Raw genomic sequence first — 19,792 nt, 5'->3', positions numbered from 1 at the left:
GGGTGTCTGTCTTGCCCCTTGAGCGCATACAGTTAGGTACACAGTATTTATTTTTGCAGGTTAACCATAAAAGCATGCCTGCTTTTTTTCTGTCCACTCCATTTCAATATCCAAACAGTGCAAACAGCCTAGGCTTACAGGCACAGAGACACGTGCACTGCTGCAGCCACCAGCCTCTTTACCTCCTTCAGGCTTGCTCATGCCCCAACACACACGTGAAATTTCCCCCTTCCAATGAAATCTGAAGGGTTCAGTTTCAACTCAGGATGGGAACTTTCCCAATTCCTATATGTACACAAACATATGTATTGTATCATATAAATATGTCATAACTCCTTTCACTGATGACTAGACCATTCATTCAGCTAATCTGGAGAATCAGTGAAAAAGTGTTCAGTCCCTACTAGGTTGCTTCTCTGTCCCAGTCTCTAGCTTTTATTGCAGAACAATACAATATCAAGACTTCCCAATAAATCATGTGCGTATGCATATTAAGATCCTTCTTCATACTAATATCCTAGCAAAGTCAGAAGTAAAAGAAGAACAGAGCCTGGGCCAAAACATTCATATCATACCTGTAATCAATCATCATTGTTGATTATTACTGTGCACATAAATGTATTTACAGTAGGGTTTAATGTTCTTTTTAAAGCGTAGGGTATGGGAATTAAGAGCGATTGTGCCTCCTCCTTTCAGCTGGTACCAGCATTAGTGTAATCACTCAATGGGTTGCATCACGGAACTGATCCGAAACTAGTCATTACCCTTACATGGGGTGGCCTCTCAGGTGGATCTCTTTCCTGAGCTGTCTGGCTGTGCAACCTCACAAGCACTAGTATGGCAGAAAGGAGAAGACAGGAATGTTCAGCCCAGGACAGCAGGGGGGCCTGGCCCCTTCTGGCAGCAGTGTGGACTTACATCAGCCTAAACAGTCCAAAAGCAAATTCTTAGAGATCAGGAGATGCTGACTGCCCTTCCTCTCTTACCATTTGCAGTATCTTGCAAGATGTTTGGAGCATTTACGGACAGAGAGGTCCTCACACTGGGAAGTAGCACAGGTTTTGTGGAGTAAGATTGGTCACAATCCTCTAAATCATTTCTAGATAAAAGCTGAGGCTTGAATCTTGATGTCCTCAAATCAGCCTGCTCTTGACTTTGGAGGCAGTTTTGCTCAGTAATGAGGTTTTGTTGTTTTGCCTGATTCCTTCCTTTTATTCCCGTCTGAGGTTTGGGGACAAATGTGAAGTTAATGCAGTGGTCTGATTTTCTTGTTCAGACTCTTCTCTGCACATTTCCTGAGAAATGAAGGGGAAAAATACCCCTTTTTCATGCTCAAACCTCCTGCCATAAAACTAAAACTAGCTTGAAAAAACTCTGTTTCAAATCTCAGTACCTTTTTATCCCTTCCACAGTTTGCAGGGAGCATTAGAGATACCAGATTCTGAGGCAATCTAAAATAACTGCCTTCATCCTTGAAGAGATGACGGTGATCTTATCCTCACTACAAGCTCTATGAGGGAATCTTCTTTTTCACAACCTAAATAGAAAGCCATATAATTCCAGGAAAGCCTGGGGCAAGTCTTGCTGCTCTAAAGCTGAGTACTCCAAACATTTGTTAAGCGAGTATTAAATGATGTGGCAGCTACTTTGTTAAGACTGTCACGCTATCCTGACACTGGCAATGTTTTTGTGCTCCCCTGCCTGCCTACCTGCCTGTCTTTATCTGCCTCTTATGGCATTATACAGAGATTTATACAGACTTTTAGCAAAATGGCAGTCTTCTGTGTTTGTACAGTATCTAGCACAATTTCTGTTCTGCAGCTGACATCCCAAGACACTATTATAGCACCAATAAAGATTAGCCCCTAATAATTCTGTTAATAATCACTTATGCTTTATTGTGCACCACCTGCTTGTTTATTATTTATAAGACAGCCCGAAGCAATTGAGTTAAGTGTGCAGGTATTGCAGAGAGAGAGAAAGCATTTACGCTCCAGACAGAATCAAAAGATGGGCGTAGAGCAGGTCTCATAGGCACAGCATTCCTGCCCTGGTCAGCAGCTAAATTGTGCACTTATCGCATCTCCCTGAGGTATACAAAATCACTCATCAAATCTGCGGAGAATCTCAAGGCTTCAGCCTAATGCAAGCCTCATTGATAGGACAGAAACTGTCTGGAGGAAGAAGAGGGAGCAAGGGAAGGATATAGAAAAGGTTCCCATTTGTCCCCTGGAGTTCAGAGTGTGGGGACAAACAGCTGGATTCAAAGGCAAAGGCTTTCCCAGAACATGTTTCTCCAAGTGGTCAGGCACTGGTCGGAAAGTGTTAACTGGCAAACTCTCCTGTGGCTTCACAACCCAAAGTGGAGGCTGTCACTCTTTCCCTGCTCCCCCGCTAAACTCTATCGAGCCTTTCGGACATGCAGTCAGGCTCCCTCTTAAATATCCTTTCCTGAGCCCTAAGAAACTTGTGTTCTTCATTGCCTTAGGACCCTAGGAGCCTCCATCTTGGGTTATACAATAAGCTGGTCACGAACCTTGGGACTGTTACTGTGCAGGCAGGCTGAGAAGTGTCTAAAACTTGGATGTCCTCCTGGGAAAAAGCTCAAATTACTTGGCTATTGTGCAAATATAGGCTTCCAGTGCTATCCTCAGCGTGTGCTCTAGCAGCATGCCTCGAGAGACGGAGGTACCCAGAGGGAGTACTTGTGTTCCCTAACTCCATTCACTCATGGTAGACACCGGACAAAAGTTGACATGTGAATTTCTCTCTTAAAATGCTTCTTTCCCCCAGTGACTGTACATATTGGACATGAGCAGACATGTCTTAGGCCGTCCTTTTGTTTTCTTCTCACGCTGTTTGACATGTGCAGGTGCTGAACTGTCTTAAGAAGGCACCGACGTTCCCTCTCCAGCCGATGTAGGTACTTCAGTTCCCTCTGAATTGCTCTGAGAGTCATCCCCTCTCTCCACTAAAGGAGTGATTTGTTTGGACTCGTCAGTCTACAGTGGTTCAGATAACAATTGTTCTTTCTTGTGTTCACTTGTGTTTTCTGTTTCCTGCCCACAGGAAGGCAGTCAAGGCAACGTTAGTTCTTCTGCCACTGCTAGGCATCACCTATATGCTTTTCTTTGTCAATCCTGGTGAAGATGACATTTCCCAGATTGTCTTCATCTATTTCAATTCCTTCCTGCAGTCTTTTCAGGTAAGAAAGCAAGTTTACAGCTGGTATCAGCTACTGCTGAAAGGATCCTCAGTGCTTTTCAGCCATAAAACTTACAGCAATGAAGTCCATGATAGAAATATTAGTTGAAAATAGCTCAGCTTTGTTCATGCTTACATAATAGATATATAAGCATGTCGTATGGAGTGGAGATCTCCTCTCCAGTGTGTACTGGAGGGATTCATCTCCCTTAGCATCAGCACTATGTTCAGTCTATAACTACAGCTCCTCACCTGGGCTCCATCTAAAGTCAATGGAGAGAGAGATGATGTTTCTATCCTAAAATGCCTGAGAGAGGATCATGAATCACCCTCCCGAGGTACCCCTCTGTTCACAGAGCACACAGTGAGCTGAGATTTAGACTAGGTGTTGCTAAACAAAGGGAAACAACTCCTACCTACTGGGCTCGCTTGATTAAGACATTAGCTACATTGCCCAGCCTCTCACTCCAGCTCTCCTGCAGCGGTGCATGCAATCAGCCATCAGACCATACCAACTGAGAACTGATACCCTATCTCCTCCCTCCTCTGAATTTAATAGGAATTCTGCCAGGATGTAAAAGGCAGTGGAACATGAGTAATTGCCCCAGCTTTCTGGATTTGGCACAAAACCAAACGTGACTGAAGACCTTGAATGGTGTTTAGCCACACATTTCTGCTTAGGTGTGTCCTACAGCTTTACCTCTGCTTAAAGACCTTCTTGAACTAGGGTGGAACTGTTTGACGCTAATGTTTTACCTCTGATATCTTCAGGAACAAGCATTCTGATACCCAGGTTATCAATACAAATATGCAGCACACACCTGTCAAGCCAAATCTAGGGTTATGGATTACAAAAGTTTTGAGCTTTGGATTACTGTTTTTACTGATTGCATGTTTCACTTTGAAACACAGAGCATCCCACCAGAAATCGCAACTGAATATCCAAAATGAAAAATGTCCTTTTCAATCTATGAACAAAGGAACTTTAGCCTTTACCAGTGAACCAATCCACATTTTTCATTCCCTAAAAGTAATTGTATTTTTTATCTGCTGATGCTCAATGTCTCAAAAAATGCTACACTGCTTATTTTATTGTTAGTATTATGAAGACATATGTAAGAAAGCAAGCACAGGGAATCTCTCCTTTATGGTGACAATAATTACAGTCCATTGCTGAAAGCAAAATGGGTAGGATTCCGCTCACAGGTTTAGAGATGAAAGTGTCATCATGTTGTCATCTGAGCTTCCATTATAGTCATTGCAATCTTTGCAGTCATTACAGGGGTCTAGTCACTGCTGTCAATGGATTCCACAGAGCGATTCAGCTCAGATGAATGTAAGCAACTTGATGACACATTTGCTCACACAAGACCATCTAAGACCATTTGACACCCCCCTGTAAGCGTCTGAGATCTGCATAGAGCTGGCAGGCATGGCATAGCACCTGTGGGAGGTCTGTGCCACTTTGGGGAGGCAGCTGGAAGCTGTAGATATGCTTTAGCACAGCTGAAGTGGCAATCTATCAGTGGAAGAGCTGTCTAGATTCTAGCTCTCATGGCTCTCATGGCTCACCTGTGAACTGCAAGACACTTAGTATTTTCTTGTGAAGTTGTAGGGTAAAGATTTCATCTGTCTGGAAGTGGGTGATCTCAACAAGATTATGTTTTTGCTCAGGATGATCCCAGGATAAAGCTCAGTCTCCGATTCTGTGTGTTAAAATACTTACCTAATAATTGACTGCTTTCTATTCTTTCCAGGGTTTCTTTGTGTCGGTATTTTACTGCTTCTTGAATGGTGAGGTAAGTAGTGTCCCCTGCTGTCAGTGTAATTAATTCTCGGGAGGTGGAACCTACTTAAATGCCTGATTATAGGGACATGAGGTGTTTTTACATGGGGTCATAGTCCCGTCAGTCTGTTGCTCTTGCAGAAGTTCCTGTTAATGTGCATCTGAATTTCCCAGCCCTCTTTGTAGATGTTCTTTGTTCACAAGGCTTTATCAAATTCAGTTTATTATCTGGGAAGTCAGGGAAGAGGAAAAGAAGTCTTCTCAGATTATCAAATTATTGTTCTTCATTTTAAAACTTCTTTGAAGTTTGTCATTAATTGCAAATATGATTTCTGGGCATACATGAGCATTACCTCTGAGCCAGGCTCTTGTTAAGGATATGCTGCAGGTGACCCATTCATACAGTGGGATTGCCATGCTGAGTTGAGCGAGTTAGTTTTTCTGCGTGGATACCTATCTCTGAGTGATCAATACCTGTTGCATTCAGAAAAGAGGGTTGGGAACAGGGTCGGTGGTGTTCCTCAGAATTAATTTTAGGTACCGCTACTCAAGCAAGAAATGTTTCACTAATATCCCTCAGTGTTTGACTTACACCCCAAAGTGTGAGAGATTTTTCTGCTGCTTACACTGCCAGTGTCTCATTTACCTGCAATTGTTCAGTTAAAATTTGGGTCTCTGCAGAAATTAATTCAATGTTTTAATTATTCGTGCTGTATCAGTATATATTTTGTTTGTGCTGCTGCTTAATTTCACTGTGGGCTCCCTGTGTGGCACTATGAGAAAGAATGGGCATGTCTTCTCACCCAGCTGCTCTGCATTTCCTATGCCTCAGCCAATGAAGCACCAGTTGTTGGTGTTTTTTTTTTTTTTGCTTTTCTTCATTTTCCTCTTCTTCATTAATTCTGAGGTGATGTTAACAGAAGCAACACTGCTTTCTCAGGTTAGGCACATGCTACTTTTATATACTGGCAGCAGAGTGTTCTCAGTTCTCTTTCCAACTTCCCTTCAATAAATTCTGACCACTCTGCCTCTTAGTAAATAGGGTGGTGAAATCTTCCCTAAAAAGTGCAGACACCTTAACTGTGTGACTACTGTTGTCTCAAAACCTTGCCATATATCTGAGTTGCTTTGTGACCATACTTTTTTTTTTTGAGAGCCACTGTGCTGCACAATCTGATGAGGTTAAAGGCACCAGAAGTCTATCCCTTCAGTAGCACTTGTCATATTCATCAAGTTTACACTGTTAATGCAGCAGGAGAATCTTCCATGTAGACAGCAGGTTTTTTTTCTGTCTTTTTTTTCTTCTTTTTTTTTTTCACTGGTGCCAGAGTGAACATCAGGGGCTGGAACCTGGGCCTCACGATTTCATAGTCAGTCAGGACTTTGTATCACCCTAGTGCACTTCCATTTTGTGCACTTGGGCTAGGACCAGTTGGCTGTTCATACTAGGCTTTCGCTCTTTTGGCTGTTCTGTGATTCTTTCAGTTGTTTTGTGGTGGGAGAAATACCTCCTTCACTACAGCAATCTGAAGTTCTTTGTCCAAGGCCATGAGCCAACTTCCCATCTCCTGTAACTTAAATGAATTCAGACATAATCAGGCTTGTTGAAAGGCGGATGATTCACCTCATGTACCTCTTCTATGTCTTGATAACAATCTACTAGCAGATCTGGAATGATTTCTATAACAGTGATTTTCTCAGCTATATGACACTACTATTACAGTTTGAATGGGCATTTCTGTAGGAGTCGGTAATCTTCATTCATTTCCCTAAACATCGGTATCTAGTGCCACTTGAGAGGCTATAGAGTATCTGAGGTATCCACATGGGTCTACCAGATATGATACAGGATCTATAGAAGATTCACACCTTCTGACTAGGAAGTGGGAAGCCAAGTGGGATACAATGGGGCTTCTCAAATGGCACAAGCTCTCTATGTCACTAATTCCAGCCAGTCAATACAATCTTTTTCTCATCAGCTTAGCCTACAACAGACACCTCCATTTGCTCACCTGAACAACTCTAGTCTTCACTGGCAGTATGGACTATCTCTCCACTGACTATAATGCATATCTAGACACTCCACTCACCTGTAGACACCTACAAATAGCTGGATTTGTGAGCAAAATCTTCCCTGTAGCCATATGGTTACATCTAATGTGCAACTTCCACTTGACTGGCAAAACCATGGCAACTCTGTAACTACTTCTTTGAGATACAACATCTGTCTAAACCCCCCAAATATTGCAGCATTTTCTACTTCAAAACTATGAAAGGACTTTGGACTCATCTTAAGGTACTGTGGGAATGTTTTTGAAGTATCATAAAGGTTTTAAAGGATGGAATTTCCTGCTCTGTTCTAGCTCTAGTTCTGCACAGCTTTAGGAAAAAACCTGTATTTCTTAGTGCATGTGAACAGCATCACATCAGAAGTACAGAAGTACCAAAATATCATTTGCATTCTCCTGACATTAGTTGCTCTCAGAGAGGCATCCCTTCTAGAAGTGGTGATGAAGGTAATGCCACTCAATCCACATGAGGTACCAGCACTCTTAGTGAAATCCACAGCAGATTTTTCTCTAAAAGAGGGAAATAGCCTGTAAGTAGTAGCCTTTCAGTAGCCTGAAATCTTTATAAATATCACTGAAGCCTTGTTGAATTATTATCTCTTCAGTGAGTCTGATATTCCTGTCTCTGTGATAGATGGGCTGATGACTTGCTAGCTCAGAAGGTTTTAAATACTTCAGGTTTTCCAGTTATGACAGAGTTGGATTCTTTAAATGCATGTAATAGTCTTTAACAGGTTATTCATCCCACATAGTGCCAGGCCTGCTCTGAATGATGACACAAGCAAAAAGGCTAGCAAATCCATTAATTTAAAGCTTTAATAATGCTGTGATCTCAGCTGCATCTCTACCATTTCATATTTGATACAGATGCCACTAGGTACTTATAAACTTCCAATAACTGTCTGTAGTAAAGCTCAAACAATATGGATCGCAGATGAAAGTTATCAAAGTTTCTGTCTTTTTGTCAGTGTTCTATCTGTGAAGTTTGGCAAATGAAGAGTTTTTTCTCTGTGACGTCTTGTAGTCTCCCTTGATTTAAACAGGCATGTCCTTATGACTTAGAGTGTTTATCTTCCTATGAGCTCTTTTACCCCAGATCAGAGAAGTTACACAGCTGTGCTGCTTGAATAGCTCTGATGTTCTAGTGGAGAAGGCAGCGCCTCCAGCACTTTAACTGAAGATGGCACCTTGGTAATGCAAGATATCACCATAAAAAGTTTTGGTCCTGATTTTGCAGTGATTTGGTCTGACAGTTCAGCAGTGGGATCACTGAAAGGAAAAAGTGAAGCTATTAAATTGCAGTCCATGCAAACATCTCCCTTTCCCTCATTTCCACAACACACAATGTTTCACATAGATCTTGGACTAACATTGTTGTCTGCAGTGAGAATTAAGTCAATGAGCCGGATCTTGAGAAAGTGTGTATCATTCAGGCCCTTCTACTGGAGATATGATCCTTCAGATTTTGAATATGAATGTCTTTCCAAGCCAACACATTATAGACAACTTATTCCAGTGAACCTAAGGAGAAGCAGCAGTTTAGATACAAAGTTGACAGTTTAGATACAAAAATTATGTTTATTGCTTGTGAAAAGTTCTGAAACTGTTTTGAACAAACTGTGTGTGCCATGGATGGGCATGAGAGGCCATTGGCACTTGACTCATATTAATTTGTCTAGAGACTTTATGGAAAAAAATTGGTATTTTTTGGACACAGAGAAAATCTACTAGCACTAGAGGGCAAAAATATTCAAATTTCATTTAATCTGAGTGGTAAAGAGCATCTCTGGACTTCCAAGAAAATTGAAGATGAGAGGTTTCTGAGAATTTAAGATGTTATGAAAAATGGCACAATGAAAAATATGTATGCATTTATGTTAAATGCTACTGAAAAAGAATGAATGTAGGTTGTGAACTTCTTTTTCAATGACTGCAAAAATCAAGATGCTGCTCAATTTTTTCTATCAACTCACAGATCACAAGACTGAATTTAATTTCACATAACACTGGATTAAAAAGCAAAAGTTTAAGATGGAGTTTTTTGGAACAAGGACAGATACAATGGCTTGAAACTGTGCTGAAGAGAATGCATTTCCACAAAACTCCTGGTGGACAATTTTTATTGCAGTTCACTAAAAAATCTTTAGGTTTTTTTAGTTGACAAAATTTATTCTACCTAGATCAGTTTGCTTATAACAAGATAATAATGTGTAATCAGGGATATGCTTTCATGGTATCTCATCCTTATGTAAGTTTGGATGAGAGTATAGATCCATAGAAACCACTAAATTGTCTCTTCAGCCTCTGTAGTGCAAGCTGATGAATTCAATCCAGTAACTGAGCTTGATAGCATGTGTTTAATTAAAGCCTGTCTTTCAAAAGGGTATCTGGTGTGGGATTCATCTGATTTTTCTGACAATGATCTTGAGAACTGAAAGTTGGATAAAAACATCACTATCCTAACAAGGTCGCAGCCAGACCTGAAACTGAAAAAAGGCTCAGTGAAGGCTATAGTCTTTAGGCATATGTAGAGTAGCCTTATAACTGTGTGCATGATATGAAACCCAGGAAGGATATTCATTATAGTTTCAGTACCAAAGAGGCTCACTGTTATTAGGCCAATGAAGACAGTTGTCACCTTTGGCTTTTGATAGGAGAGCATCAAGGGAAGACAACAGAAGGCAGTAGTGACACTCACTAGCACTGTAATCACTCTTTGTTGATCTCTAGGCTCACAGCTCACTTAGGGGTTCTTCATACTTTTGTCTCCAGGGTCTTCTTTCAGTTCTTTAGTATACACCTTCTGCTCACAGGCAGATGGGTACAGCATTCCCAGCATTCTGCTCTTTCTTTGACTGATTCCAGATAAAGCATCTTTAAAGGAAGATGGAACTTCCCTCCAGTTACCTTTCTAGTATGATATCTACCTTCTCAGCCAGACCTCCTTGCTAGTAATGTTTTTCTCCTGGGAGAAAATAAAGTATTTCAGAGAGGGAAAGAGTACATTTACAGTGTCTTTCTGTATGGTTGTGTAGCTTTAGCCTTGTGGCTGCTGTTTGTTGGAGTCTGGAGGGGAGGAGGTCAGATCTCAGATGCTGCAAGCATCCCCCAGAGAAGGAGATTAAATATTTCCAGCCAGCCACTGGTAAACTTCCAGAGGAATGAGAACTTCACTGACAGGCCTGGCTCCACTCCTGCTACCTCAACAAAGGCATGATGGAAACAAGAGGATAATGGGGGAAGGATTCCTGCCTCCAGAGAATACTTATCTTTGTTATTAGGTGCTTCATGTCATTTCCAATAACCACTAGTGCTGATCCCTCAAGAGACTTCTGTGATCCTTGGAAACCTTACCAACCATAATGGGAGATAATAACACAGCTGTTCCATAGCAGGGTGCTTGTGAATGAAAGTGATGGTGTGTGAGAATGACCCAAATTTATAAAGTGATAGTGCTTTATGAAGGGCTAGGCAGAGAAGAGCAGTCTCCACTATCAAACTGAATGAAGGAAACAAGGGAAATCCTAATTAACCATGATGAAAAAAAGTCATAGTGAGGGTGTTTAAGCACTAGAAGAAAGGCCCAGAGGTGTTTTGAGATCTCTGTCCTGGGATGTATTCAAAATGACTGAGCAAGGCCCTGACATAATTTCAAAACTGGATATCATTTCTACGCTGGACTTGCTTTGATCATGGCATTGGACCAGTGGCTTTCTGAGGTCCCTTCCAACCTTAATTATTCTATAATTCATGAATCCTATGTCCATAATAAGGTGGCTGTCCTTGATTTCTAACCATGTCCTGAAGGAATACATAACTAGCAAGGCCTGAGTCCAAAATCATCCTGCAAAGCATGACTTCTCAGCTCAAGCAGGCCTCAGATTCTAGTATTATCATGTCAATATCGATAATCAACTATGAATTAACATTTAAAATGGAAAGCAATTAGCTGACTTAGAGAAACCATAACCAGAGAGGAATAGAACAGGTCACTTCATTAGATGGCACTGTAAATTATTCTCACAACAAGGTGCAAGGCAAGGATAAATATGTTTCATTTTTTTGTGTTGACTCTTTACCCAGGCACCATCTGTCTCTCAAAATCTATTAAGCTCCAAGTGGCTTACTTTGATCTGATCATCTTGGGAGGCTATTCATTATAATTGCCAGCTATGAATCACCACCTAAATGGTTAGTCATCCACCTGCCCATCAATCTAAGCAGACTTCACATTAATCATTCTGAACCCAAAGGACATGCATTAAGTGTTCCTTCAAATCACTGAATAAATATGAATATGGGGGTGGACTAGAGGGCTAAAGTTTAATTCCACCTCCCATAATGATTGGTTTCTGACCAAAGGTGCCCAACAGTGTGAGTATGAGTACTCCTTCTAAATGTCCCTGAGGATGCCTGGTCAATATAGAGTCAACTGGAGGGATCAAACCTTTCCTTTGGGACCATCAGGCAGCAGTTCATTGCAGGACTGCAGTCTCCTCAGTACCCATCTCCCACTCCCAGATGTGTTCTTGTAGAAAGTCACCTTCATTGCTGTGACTCCAGTAGGTCTCTTCAGACTGGGGTCCTGCCAGAGAGAGAAAAATGAGAAGTCCAGGCATGGTAAAAGGTAGCAACTGGTCTGAGGGTCCTTCCCCACCTCATCTTTCTTTTCACTCACCGCTGCTATTGAGCACTCCACAACAAAATCACAGAGGCTTGGGGTGGGCTGACTGCATTCATGGCCTCCCTCTCTAGTGGTTAGTTCTGGTCCTTCTTCTCCCAGAAGAAAGGAGCAGCATTTGCTTCCACCCCAAAATGTGTGGCAAATCTTTATAACTAGTCAGAACTGTTCTAGCTTCTTGAACAGTTATATATGATAACAAAATTGCACTGTTGTGATCTTAGAAATAAAACTCCAACATCCCAGTCTGGCAGGTGCTGCAAAACTATTCACCTGTAACCGGGTTGTATGGAATTGCTGCCAAAGACTCTGGTAAAAAAATGAATTGCAGACCAGTTAAGCAGGCTAATTTTTTTAGGGAGAAAAAGAAACTTAACAATGTTACATAAAATAGTGGTGTGATGTAGGCTATTTGGGGGAAAAAAAGTTCCACCTGAGCTACATTTTTGTAAGATTACATTTATTGCCATGTTTCCTTTGGGCCTTGCAATTGTTTTGACTACATCTCTTCCCTACCTTAGGAGGATTAAACACTGATAATGGCATCTTTATAGAGATATTTAGTTTAATTTTTTGTCTAGTGATAACACGGCCATCTTTGGCCAGAGAGTTTGGCTTTACTGGGAGCCTTGTAAAGCCATACCAATAGGGTGAGAGGTGGCTGTAGGACATAGGTATAGTTGCTCAGTGATACACTTTATTTACAAAAAATAGATGAAGACTCACTCCTATCTCTCTGAGAGCGTTAGCAGGTGAGCATTCCTCATCTGCAGATCCCCAGGTCTCTCAGTCCGGTGGGCTCTGTGCTTAGGCCATTCTGTTTCTTTGCTTCCATTCAGGACTGCACTTAATCCTTCCAAGGATCTGGAGAGGCTTGGCCCGTAGGTTTCTTCACAACATTTACTATTAAATCGAGCATTTACTGATCCTCCTCCCCTGGGGGCCACCCTAACCCTTTGGAAAACTTTCAAGGTATCATGTAAGGTATCACCTTACTTTACACTATTATGTAATGGATGGGATTTATCCCCTTAACATTAGACATTTAATACATACACATATGCAGTTGAGCTGATCACCCTCAACTCCCTTTATAGGCAATGATTCACACAGATGAGGGTAGAATCTGACCTATTTTAGTTGACTCTTTTTCATGAACTGCTGCCAATACCTTATGGCCTTTCCTATGTCTCTGCTGGATACAGAGAGAGGCCAGGGCTTCAGAAACTTCATGGAAGTGGATTACATTACAGAGTGAGACGCAGTGAGACCAGTGTCTTGAAATTCTGCATAGCCAGTTCCCTTTTGCTGATCTGGACATTGCTTGAAAGTCCCTCTTGCTCATCTGTAGCTTACAATAAAATTGAATAAATCTTCATCAACTTTTCCACAATTTGCACCGCCGTTCATAACCAAAGATGTTTAAAGTTCAGAGTTATTCTCCAGTTACCTCCAACTGCAGCACAGGGATCTGAAACATGGTACAAAGGTGCTTAAGTGTAGTGGAACTTGATGAATTCATCACTGAAACCTATTTTCATAGAGCAAAAATCGGTCTGTTTCAAAGGCCATGAGATCTATACAAACCTTTTTCATTTATTTCATTTGGCTTTGGAACAGGTTTTCTGGGAGTAAAAAGTTGCACATGAGCAAAGCAAGAACTTAATTAGGGTTATAGAATCATAGACTACTGATCACCGTGTTTATTCTACAGTCAGAGAGTACCTGTTGTCCCTCTGCCCCTCACTTGTTAACACTTCCATGTGAGGGATGTTCTCTGGGGACAGAGTATGGCGGCATCCCAATAGTCTTACTTCCAGCTTCCATTACCACGACAGCTCATTTAATCCTACTCTTCTTATCAGACCCTTCCTTTTTACCTACGTTACTACTATTATATTTTAGTATTTCATCGAGAAGCCCCAAGTGAATGGGCCCTTGTTCTAAGCACTGTGTGAACGGATCAAGCTTTCTTCCTCTCTGCTAATAAGACATGACGTTTCTTCCAAAAACTGATTTTTAATCATAGAATCATAGAATCATAGAATTATTAAGGTTGGAAAAGACCTCTAAGATCATCGAGTCCAACCATCAACCCAACACCACCATGCCCACTACACCATGTCCCTAAGGGCCTCATCTACACGTCTTTTAAATACTTCCAGGGATGGTGACTCCACCACTTCCCTGGGCAGCCTGTTCCAAGGCCTGACCACTCTTTCAGTAAAGAAATTTCTCCTAATGTCCAGCCTAAACCTCCCTTGGCGCAACTTGAGGCCATTTCCTCTCGTCCTATCGCTGTTACTTCGGAGAAGAGACCAACCCTCACCTCACTACAACCTCCTTTCAGGTAGTTGTAGAGCGCGATGAGGTCTCCCCTCAGCCTCCTCTTCTCCAGGCTAAACAGTCCCAGTTCCCTCAGCCGCTCCTCATAAGACTTGTGCTCCAGGCCCTTCACCAGCTTCGTTGCCCTCCTCTGGACACGCTCCAGCACCTCCATGTCCTTCTTGTAGTGAGGGGCCCAGAACTGAACACAGGATTCGAGGTGCGACCTCACCAGTGCCGAGTACAGGGGCACGATCACCTCCCTGCTCCTGCTGGCCACACTATTTCTGATACAGGCCAGGATGCCGTTGGCCTTCTTGGCCACCTGGGCACACTGCCGGCTCATGTTCAGCCGGCTGTCAACCAGCACCCCCAGGTCCTTTTCCTCCGGGCAGTTTTCCAGCCACTCTTCTCTAAAGGGTCTTTCTTCAGCTCATTTCTAATTGATGGCTGCAAGAAATTAGCCAGCAGCCACTGTCTAGCACAAGTAATACAAAGCTGATGTCTGTTTTATCAAAAGCAAACTTTCTCTGCATGTTTTCATCCTTCTCTCCATCTCTTTCATTCTTTTTGTTGTTGTTCTTCTGAGGAGGAGCAGTTTATGAACAGATGTGATTCTTAGTGATTTTCAGATGTGATCTGAAAGTTTGAGAACTCCTCAGTTAGGTGATCCAATCAGGAAAGAAAAACTATCACCCACTGACTTCTCTCCATCCCATCACCTGAATTCTTTCTCTTGACTGTTCTAAAGCAATCCTGCTGAGAGCAGTGCCCACACTCTGTGGGCACAAATACGCTGGTAAATCTGATCTGACCACATATTCAGAAACTGTGATTATTCACAGTAGGCAAAAGCCAAAGAGCTGAAAAGAGTAATATTAAAAGAGTAACTGTTTGCAAGAAAAAGACAGACCATGGGTCAGCACAGAGAACTGAGCTCTCTGCTCAGCAGCACGGATAAATTTTGTCATCTCAGGCAGCTAAAGTTACATAGAGGTGAAGCTGATAATTTGTATTCCCAAGCCTCTCTGTTAATCTTTAACCACTGATGATAGCCTGTAGAATCTTTGGGTTATTACAGGCAAGTGCTGTTAGTTTCAGGTCATAGACGTGCTAATGCTGATTCTAGGACATGGTACTGACTCTACAAATGCTTAACAGATAGAGGTAGTTGCTCTCATGGAGATTAACAACCAGGTTTGAAGTTGCTATTTTGCTTTATCTTTTTCTATTACTCTTCCGCTGTGTAATAGCTTTTTTGGTGTCTTTTTTAACATGTTATTATAGCAGTCACAGCCGGTTTTCTTTTTTTCTTTTTTTCTGACCTAAAGTTAAGCTAGCATTTTGTTCCTGAGTTCAATTGTAAGAGGCAAATTTGAGTTTAACCTTTTCTGCTTGCGCTCTGGTCACATCCTAATTGCAGTGAATTATTCTGTCATTAAGAAATGCTTTGCACTCACCCCTGTAAGTGCAGAGTCTATTTCCATGTGCCCAGTCCATTAGAAATGGCTCCAGCTGTACCAGACGACAGCATTTTTGTTACTACTTTTTATCCTTTCCCACAGCTTGTAAGCAAACCATATCATAAAAACCATTTGGACAACTGCTTGTTTAGACTCACGTCTTTATTCCCAGATGACTCTTTTTGACTTGATTGGTTTGAAGCGCAAATGATAAATCTAATCTGGCTTCACTGGCTGAGTAAGTATCTGTTCACACAAGTTGCTCAGAAACACAAAAAGCCCTCCAGGTGACTCCCCGTTTTCATGACCCAAGGAAATGCTGCCGTAGGAGTACCTGGGGTACATGAATTCACAGGACTGCCAGTCTGCTATTAATGTCTTTAGTAAGACTGTGCTGTACACAGAGATTCATTCTCTGCTTTTGCACCAGAGATGAAGAAATTCACCTCTCTGAAGGACTCAAGTGGATCACAGGCTCCCCATACAAGGGTGAATTTAGCTCCACCAGAAAGGGGAAAAAACTTTTTCTAATATCTCAGCATTTGGTGACATCTGGGGAGAAATGAGCATTCGAGAGGCAATATTCCTCTGCAGATCAAATCCCATGTTCTTCATGGGACAATTTCCCACGACAATGGTTACCCCTCTGACACTTTACAGTAGTTACTTATACCATTTGCCTTAGGTGCCCAACATTTAGCTAAGCTGGTTTTGTACTCAGAGGAGCAAGATGGAGCAAGGACTTATTCATTCCACATATCTAAGTCACCTCCTTAGGGGGATCATCTCACTTTCTCCATTGTCTATATTTAAAGCATAAATAATTGGCCAAGACTAGGTATCAAGCTTTCAGATGAGATGCATCCCCCCTTGTATGTACTCTGGCACATGTATTTGCCTTTTGGGTGTATATTATACGCAGCCTTAAATCCAGAACCAGACATAAGTATCCCTTGGCCACTCCAGGTAGAACCATGATAGGTTTGCAAACAGTGGGCATCCAGGAAAGTACACCACCATGACACATCTTCTTTCCACTGTTTCTCATGTTTTAACAGAAGGGTTCAGTTTGATGAGACAGTGAAAGTCAGCAGTCCAGGCTGGCTTCTACTGTAGTAGCATACAGCTGTGTCAGCCCATCCTGACTCTGGCTATCTCATATAACCATCTGATTTAACTCATTTTGTAAACTGACCATTCCAGCTTCTGGCTTTGAGTCTTCTATGTCAATGATTTGGCAGGAATTGATTACAGTCTATGTTAGGAGTATCTCAAGCTTTCCATCCCATTGTGTTTGAGGCTAGGGTTCCTGGCACCTGTCTTTCTCTTGCTTATATACAATACATTTGAGCTAGAGCTCTGGGCTCTCTCTTTGGTTCATGCAACAAAATATACACTTAAAGTTCAAGATTCACCTGGCCTAAGCATCTGCTTGAGGATGACCTTCTGTTGACTGCAGAGTAGCTCTCTACTGCCTATACAAGATACTCACAGGCATTAGGTCAGGTGTGTCTGTTTTGTAGCCACCAATGTTTAGTTAGATGATCTGTGATTCCCCTTCATATACAAGAGAAGCAGAAGCAACTACAGGGCCTGTGATAGTCTCTCTAAGACCTCCATCTCGAGAGCTTAATTCAATTGCATAAGCTTAGGCATTTATTGCCATTTGAAGTGCTCTGGGGTATTTAAGACATCAGATATGAGATACGAGATATGTGAAACCCATGCTTTTCCCAGAGTGCAGTACCCCGGAGAACATCAAGTGAACTAGATGCCCATGTTTAGGCAGCTGAATCAAGCCCTGCATGTTTCACTGGCTTGACACGTATCATCATTTGTCTCAGAGCTGTCTAGTGTCCCTTTACAGAGGACACCTGAGTATTTTAAGTGTGCATGCTCTTTCCTTTTTTTTCACCAGGTCCGTTCTGCTGCCAGGAAAAGATGGCACCGCTGGCAAGACCATCACTCCCTCCGAGTGCGTGTGGCACGTGCCATGTCTATCCCCACCTCTCCGACACGAATCAGCTTCCATAGCATCAAACAGACCGCAGCCGTGTGATATGCCCTGCACATACACGAACCACCTGGTGGCCTTCAGGGTTCTTCTTTCTTCACTCTCCCCAAGTCCCTTTCTTCAGACTTTCTTCCTTTATTCTGCACTGCTCTCTTTCGCAATGAGGTGCCCATCATATTTTTGTGGACTCTCGTCTCCCATATTCATGATGCTGCTTTAAGGCAACCAGGCAAAAGCCTCTTGGAGTAGGTGGTGGCGAAACAGATTCAAAGAAGAAAGAGATTCAACAGTGACTGGACCCTGTGGAAGCTCACAATACAAAGTCTGAAACAGCACACTGGCAGGAACAGTCAATTTTTTTCTCCTTTCTTTTTTTTTGTGTTTCCTTTCCGTATTGTGGTGAACAAAGACTATTTTTAACATACTGCCCATCTCACCCTGTACATTGATTCCTAATGATTTCAACAGTTTGGTGTATAGATAGCCCATGTCTTTCTTGGTTCTTTGTAAAAATTTCTTCTCTGCAGAACTGTCATTTGAGAACATGTGGCAGCAAGAAAAAGAGCATCTGAAAAGTGGTGTGAAAAATCAGAATTTATCTACCTTCCTCATTTCTCCCTTTGATAGACTGGGAGTTGGCCGGGACATCGCTGGACTGTTTAATGCAGGGCACTTTGCCTTGCAAGAACCATGCCCTGTTCATACACAAAATTTTGAAAAGGACAGCAATATCTCTAGACAGCTCTATAAAATATCCTTATTCCTCTTAGCCCCACACTTTCAATACAATGTAAGTAGCCTTTGGAAAGTCTTTGGTTTTTTTCAGCTAAGAGGATTGAGGTAGGGAAGGACAACAGAACATGTTTTCTGGGTTTAAAAAATATAAAAGGGAAGCGCTGTAAAAATAATAATGAGAAGAGGATGTTTGCATTATGAGGATAGTGCTACATGCTGCACAAAGATTATCTATTGAGCATTTTGAACTAGAGCAGATGTATCTACTAGGCTTTTTATGTGATGTTCAAAAATACTGTATATTTTCAATAATAAACAGTACTCTGGGTTGGTTTCAATAAAACCAGGCATCATTTTCTTTACTCTGGAAAGGAAGAGGACACTTATCTTGAGAGTGTTTCTGGATCTAAGATCAGGGAAAAAAAATCCTGTTTGATAATGAGCCAATAAGAAAAACTTCATGATAAAATCTGAGAAAGAGGGCATTTAAATGCAAGATGAATTGTCTCCCTTCTCAGCTCATGGTGTTACACTGGATCCCTGTCCCTCTGCACTGCCCTTCCCTCCATTGGGCTTTGCAACAGCAGAAAAAAAAAAGCAAGTTGTGTAATTTATTTTCCGTCACCTTTATCTCACCAGTGCTGGAGTAATTTGCTCTTTCCACTTTAGCATGTTTATTCTGAAATTTCTTCACATGTTTTAGAGGACTTTGCAGCACAAGCTGGATTTAAATCTCCAGATTTAAATTGGTGTCTGTCTAGTTTTCAGGACTACACAGGGCTGGAAAATATCTTGGAAGACACTAATGTTAATCCCCTGCTTTTGGAGGCATCCTGTCCTAACAGCTTGATCACATTCAACTTGGAGCTGATTGGCAATGCACAGCAAATTTAAATTAATATATTAAAATTTTGTAACTTTTCCCCCTCCCAACTCTCATTTGGATTCATGTGCCTCAATGAGATAACAGAGGGAGGAGGGAGAAGGGAGATTTAAAATTCTGTCTGGTTAGACCTATCGTCTCTGCCAAAGAGGAGGAGCAGGGAAGAGTCTTCACATAGCCTTCCATGTGGCATGCCAGCTAGCGTGATAGATCCCAGTGCGGCAGAGATACAAATAAGACTGGAAATGTGCCTGCCTATGCCACTCACTGCTGTCAATGCCCTGAGTTCTGCAAAGTGATGCAAACCATCTTCATGGTAGCTGCGAAACAAAAGTGTCTGATGAGAGAGGACTGTGTCAGTCTTTTATTCATTGTATGCATCACAATAGCGATGCACAGCCTCCTGGCATTTTGTGTTTGAAGGGACAGATATGTCTACAGGTTAGAAATACGTGGATTGAGTACCTCTGTGTTTGCTCTATCTCTAGGCCAGTCTGGGATGAAAAAGGGATTTGCAATACAGCAGATACTGTCAGAAATTGCAGGTTATTGTTGCTACCAGGAGTGTATTTTCACAAAACATAAAATCCTTTTTCCAATTAGTATTTGTCCAAAGCAGAGAGATTTTCAGT

General features: G+C 41.8%; 1 protein-coding gene across 1 annotated transcript in view; it reads left to right on the top strand.

Annotated features, from left to right (window-relative positions):
* Nucleotides 1-18,620, top strand: part of CRHR2 (corticotropin releasing hormone receptor 2) — a 117,690-nt gene extending 99,070 nt beyond the window's left edge. Inside the window, exons 10-12 of the mRNA XM_075144284.1 lie at nt 3,070-3,205; nt 4,962-5,003; nt 17,447-18,620. Of these exons, the coding sequence (XP_075000385.1) occupies nt 3,070-3,205; nt 4,962-5,003; nt 17,447-17,587 (319 nt within the window). The 3' untranslated portion in view covers nt 17,588-18,620. The remainder of the gene's footprint in view (nt 1-3,069; nt 3,206-4,961; nt 5,004-17,446) is intronic.
* The last annotated feature ends 1,172 nt before the right edge of the window (nt 18,621-19,792 follow it).

This window comes from Calonectris borealis, chromosome 2 (assembly GCF_964195595.1).
Source record: "Calonectris borealis chromosome 2, bCalBor7.hap1.2, whole genome shotgun sequence".
Classification (NCBI taxonomy): Eukaryota; Metazoa; Chordata; class Aves; order Procellariiformes; family Procellariidae; genus Calonectris; species Calonectris borealis.
This window is presented reverse-complemented; position numbering and strand designations above follow the sequence as displayed.